This window comes from Cornus florida, unplaced genomic scaffold (assembly GCF_030987335.1).
Source record: "Cornus florida cultivar Cherokee Brave unplaced genomic scaffold, ASM3098733v1 CherokeeBrave_3.0.0_Hap2_Chr09, whole genome shotgun sequence".
Taxonomy (NCBI): domain Eukaryota; kingdom Viridiplantae; phylum Streptophyta; class Magnoliopsida; order Cornales; family Cornaceae; genus Cornus; species Cornus florida.
The window spans coordinates 89,330,035-89,336,011 of record NW_026775579.1 but is presented as its reverse complement, the minus strand read 5'-3'; the positions used below and the strand labels follow the sequence as shown (position 1 = coordinate 89,336,011).

Here is a 5,977-nt window from a genome sequence, read left to right as displayed (position 1 = left end):
AAAGACCCATATTATTGTAATGGTTGTTCCCTCATAACTAAATTTCCAGCACTACCACTGCTCTTTGGTTGATAAAAAATGACAAGAGGAGGAGATGAGACACTCCATCGAGAGAGCTCTATCAAACACCCACTTTTGCGGGTTTACCATTATTATTTTTATAATATTGGAGAAAGTTCATTATCATGTGGAGAGACAAGGATTCTCTTCAACATATGAGAGGTCCTACATCATCACAGAACCAAAGCTTATGTACAAGTAAAAATGTTTAACACAATATGTAAAAATAATCAAGGTTCTTGTGATCCAGTAATATTTTTTCTACTTCTTAAATTGTTTGAGTTCTAGACAAAGTGTGTGTGAGTGGGTACATCAAAAAAAAATTGTAAAAGTAAAAATATTTGAAGTCTCTCCCAACCTGATTATGTTGATAAAATCTTAGATGTTTAATAAGAGGAAAGCGAAAAGATCAATCTTGGATTCTGACTCAACCGAAGCAGTAGCTAAATACTCTTGACATTTGGATCTAAATTTTGATAAAATAGCAAAAATTTGGCACACCATAGTGTTTTATTTTTATTTTTTTGTGTAAGTAAGTCACTTTCTTTTTTAAAAAAATAAAAAAGAAAAAAAAGTCACCTGTGTATAATAAACAAAATAGTTGGAGAAAGTTCACATCATGATGATGGGGAGGTAATATTATATCATTTTGTTTATTTTTCTTTTTTATTGTTTTAATAGGAATTCATTTAATTTCATAACACTTTGAAAGGTAATAAAGTCTTTTTCAAGTGTTGAAGAAGGCATTTTAGTCCCATACATTCAATTTTTACAGCGAGAAATTGAACAGATTTTTTTATCCACGCAACTTTTTTTTTAAACTTAACATCCCGTGTATAATTAGGTTGATCTGGTGAGTCAGTGTAAAATCTAAACCTCATCTCTTACATTTAAAATTCAAAAACAGACATGATATCAACGTGGGATTCCCTATTAATGTATGAAAAACAGACATGATATCAACGTGGGATTGTTATCTCCTCCACAGATCAAAAGGTGGATATCACAGGTACCAGAGAGTCAACTGAAGCTGCTGCAATGGATTATGACAGAGCAAAAGAGCTGAAGGCTTTCGATGATACAAACGCCGGAGTCAAAGGACTAGTAGAAGCCGGAACCATGAATATCCCTAGAATATTCATTCGACCACCTGATGAGCTTGCTCAGGATTTGAATTGCTTGACCATCCCTCTTCAAGTTCCAGTTATAGATCTAAGTGGCATGGAAAAAGATGATCATCGACGCAAAGGTATTGTGGATGAAATTCGGACTGCATCGGAGAAGTGGGGCTTTTTTCAAGTGGTTAATCACAGGATACCCTTGAGTGTGCTGGATGAAATGATGAATGGCGTTCGGGCTTTTCATGAACAACCTTCTGAGGTGAAGCAAGAATTTTATTCGCGTGATGCAATGAAAAAAGTGAGGTTGGTAAGCAATTCTGATCTGTATCTTTCAAGATCTGCTAATTGGAGGGACACCATGAACATTTCTCTACTGCTTTCTGATCTTCTTCACCCTGATGAACTGCCTTTGGCTTGCAGGTACTTTGTTTTTCTCTCTGCCTCTAATTCTTCAATCTTGATTTCTCATGTTGTTGACTTAATTTAGTCAAAATGGTACATGGGTGATTTTCTGCTGCCAAGTATATATAGTTTGGATCACTGATCCACCAAAATCCTATTAATAAATAACTAATTAATGATTACCAAAGATATAAATTTGTACCAAATTAGTACCAGTAACTAATCTCCACATGAAAGTACTGAAAAAGAAACTCATATAAGCAAAAGAAGATGCCAGGAACTCGTGGTACCATGTTCCTAGTCATACAGTATTTGACTATGTAATTATTTTCAGATTTAAATATCATAAAATGCATCAATAGATTTTTATTCGATGATAATTAAATTCGACTAGATACTAGACATAATAAGTAAGCAGGGAACAGAACGGATAAATGCTAGGGAAAAAGGAAAAAATAAACACAAATAACAAACTTCAATTACATTCATTTTCTTATTCTACAGAGATTCGACGATTAAGTACATCAAGGGTGTTTCAGAGTTGGGAGATACCATCTTCGAGTTATTATCAGAGGCTCTCGGCCTCAAACCTAACCATCTAAAAGACATGGAATGTTCTAAAGGGCGTGGTTTTTCTTGCCACTACTATCCAGCATGCCCAGAGCCAGACCTAACTCTGGGAATTAGCAAGCACACTGATCCTACATTCCTCACCATTCTGCTCCAAGACCAAATTGGAGGGCTCCAAGTCTTGCATGATAACCATTGGGTGGATGTTCAACCCATTGTTGGAAGTTTGATAGTTAACATCGGGGACACTCTCCAGGTTCGTTAAAGGAAATAATTATTATTAGAGTAATGTTAATGGAAATCTTAATTTGATTTACTGAAAGTTAATGAAATCTTAATTTGGCACAACAGATTATATCAAACGACAAATTTAAAAGTGTGGAGCACAGAGTGCTGGCCAACCGCGTGGGACCAAGAATTTCCGTGGCATGTTTTTTCACAGCCTTTACTACTTCCTCAAAGTTGTATGGACCAATTGAAGAGATGATATCAGAAGAAAGTCCCCCAGTCTATAGAGAATTTCTAGTAACTGAATATACTAGCAATTTTTTCTCCAAGGCAATTGGTACGTCTGGCCTTGATCATTTTAAGCTATGAAGCTGCCAATACCGCAGGACTGAATTCCCACAAGTCATACACTACTAGATAAATAAAACTTGTGGAGCACTTCAATGTGTGTGTTGGTGTGTGTATTGGTTTCCCACAAACTATTGCAGATTCTGTTGTTTATAGAACAGCTAAAATATCAAGTATTCTTAAATAATACCAGTTATAGTAAGGATTTTATAATTTGAGACTTTATTTGTTTATTTATTATTATTTGGGTGGGTGGGTGGGTGTGTGTGGTAAGGATTTGAAATGATTCTGTAGCTACGGGGCTACACAGAAAACTGAAAACATAAAATTGTAAAAAAAAATTCTGTTTTGCTCAGTTTTTTGAAAACTAAGTTATAGGTTTGCTTGATTTGTAACTATGAAAATTGTTCTCGGAAAACTGAAAATAAAAAACTGTACAAAATCTTTGCTTGGTTCAGTTTCCTGAAAACTATTTTCTAAAAACTCATTTATAAAAATAAACAGTTTATAAGAACTGCTTTCAAAATAACAAGCCAAGAAAGCATAGTTTTTTCAAACAAAACCTTTAGCTTCAAAATATATATATTAGACCTGTTCATGAAATAATTTATTCACGAATAAAATATTCACCATTATAATTAAATATAGAAACATAAACTGTCCTTTTAACAACCCAATAAGATCCGACCGATAGTACTTGAGTAGTGTATACATTTTCTTGTAGCCTAAAAGAAAGTCGATATTTTAATAGTTCATTACTCCTCTAGATCTACAATATCCAAACCTTTCTTGGTTTCTCCATTTATGTTTTCAAAGCTATTTTCGCCCTCCCCCTCTAATAGTGGCGGAGCCATGCAGCGGGGGCACTGGAATTTTCTACTATTTGTATTTTTTATGCACAAATTTTAATAATTCTAAAAGTGCCCCCATTGCACTTCTAAAAAATTCACAAAAGCCTTTTAAAAAATTCAAAATTGAAAAATATTCTTCATTTTCTAACTCGTTAGCCCAACAAGAATTTCAAAATTTTAGAAAAGACCCATATTATTGTAACGGTTGTTCCCTTAAAACTAAATTTCCAGCAGTACCACAGCTCTCTGGTTGATAAAAAATGTCGAGAGGAGGAAGATAAGACACTCCATCAAGAGAGCTCTATCAAGCACTCACTTTTCCGGGTTTACCATTATTATTTTTATAATATTGGAGAAAGTTCATTATCATGTGGAAAGACAAGGATCCTCTCCAACACAGGAGAGGTCCTACATCATCACTAGTGGGTCATATTTATCAATTCATTCTCAATCATGGAGTTCTGTGCAGGACATCTCATGTGCTGGAGAGGATCTTTGTCCCATGTGGAGCGGTAGTATTTTTTTTTTTTTTTTTTTTTTTTTTTTTTTTTGTCCTGGCAAGAAAAACAGCCATAGGGCATCTACAAACGCTACCAATAATGTTCATATAAAGACAAACAAATCATGAAGCAACAAAAGAAAAAACTGAAGAACAGGCTCTAGATTTGTTGAGAAAAAAACCAACATATAATAGTGACAACCACTAAAGGGAGGAAAACAGCAAGCGGGAGTGACCCAAAGGTCAGGTCATCATCAAGGCAACTACTCCAAGGCTACATTACAAGGCGCCGCCGACGAGGTAACACCACCCAACCCCGCACAAGAAGGCAGGAACAACAAAATCCGATATAGATCAGAGATCTAGCCGGAGACAAAATAACATATCCACCCCGTTTAGCCAAAAAACCAGTCAAACAGGAGTAGATCTAACAAAATAATAGCAAAACGGCGTGAGACCACCCACTGAGCAAACTATGTACAACACGCCGAGTTTATTATAGAGTGGGTGGCAAGGATCGACACCTCCCCACTCCCATGAGAGGGAGTGGGGAGCAGGCAGAAGGAAGAGGACGAAGGCGGCGGCTGAAGGGTTAGAAAGATGCGAGAGAAAAGGTAAAGAGAGAAAACGTTTTGACTAGTGATCCAATATGTGGGTGCAATTTTTTACACCCATACACCTAGAGGGATCGACTATGGAAAACACACAGAAAAAATTAAGAAGGGAGCAAGTAAATCTTTGAGATAGTGATTGTATTCAGAGTCTCATGCATTTTACCTTTGTTCAGGCTCTATTTATAAGTGTTTTTTAGCTTAGGATTTTACATGGAGCCGTTTCTTGGCTTTTATTCCCAAACATGGGTAATTTATGCCTACAGATCGTGCATTTGACATTATTGCGGGCGTTATAGAGTTTAGGTTTTGTCAGAATTGGGCCTGTTTATTCTGCTTCTGTTTTAAGTAGGTCTTCTTTCACTGGGCTTATGTCTTATTATGGGCTTTTAGCCTTTTTACAGGCTGCCTTTTCCCTCCACACTTTGCCTCCAATTTCTTTTTATGAATTTGATTCATAAAAGGAATTGTAACCATTTTCAGGAAGTAGAGAAGTTTTCACGGCTGTTACGACTGATCATTACCGTTCGTGCTGTCAATTCTGGGACTACGTGTTTGCCCTTCTGCTATCCGCCCCTTTTAGCTTATATACTGCGCTTTCGTGATTTAGGCATCTACATATGTGATTTTGTTCTGAGTTTTGGTGAGGACCTGATTGCTAGCTGCTTCGACATCTCATTCCATCCGTCGAGGTTAGTTTTTTTTTCGTTCCATCTTTCTTATATAATGAGTCAAGAAAGTGGTGAATGAACTCGTAGTGTTCACATGTCTGATTCTGAGTCGAGAACTATGGCAGTGAGTTTGAGTTATTATGCTGAGGGTCCCATAGTCCTCCCTGCAGATGTTGTAGAAAGGAAGTCCTTTTCGATTTCTCAGTTGAGAAAGAAGAATCATGTTCCTTCTGACGTTACCCTTGAGGAGTATGACCATAATTTAAAATTTAGTATAGGTGAGGGTTTAGAGGAGGGCAAAATGCTTTTCTCGGCTTTGCATTTTCCTGCCTTTCAATTCCCATTGAACCCTTTTTATCTTCGGGTTTTGTCGGTGTTGAATTTAGCTCCTCTGCAGGTTAACCCTAATTTCTTTCGTATTCTCTCCTGTCTTCTTGCTCTGAAAAGGGTTCGAGGATTAACCTTGAATCTTACCGACCTTCTGTTTTGCTACTCACTTGATAGGTTGAAAGGAGGTGAGGGTAGGTTTCACCTTCACTCTAGACCAGGTAGAACTCTCTTCTTTCATCTTAACACAGCTGACAAAGAGTGAAAGTACAAAATTGTTAAGGTCGGA

At 36.6% G+C, this 5,977-nt stretch overlaps 1 protein-coding gene across 1 annotated transcript; it reads left to right on the top strand.

The window, feature by feature from the left end:
- Positions 1-936: 936 nt before the first annotated feature.
- LOC132275010 (1-aminocyclopropane-1-carboxylate oxidase homolog 1-like) lies at positions 937-2,962 on the top strand. Its single transcript, XM_059776393.1, has 3 exons — positions 937-1,601; positions 2,088-2,409; positions 2,505-2,962. The coding sequence occupies exons 1-3, from the start codon at positions 1,099-1,101 to the stop codon at positions 2,748-2,750; spliced, it is 1,071 nt and encodes a 356-aa protein (XP_059632376.1). The 5' UTR covers positions 937-1,098; the 3' UTR covers positions 2,751-2,962.
- The last annotated feature ends 3,015 nt before the right edge of the window (positions 2,963-5,977 follow it).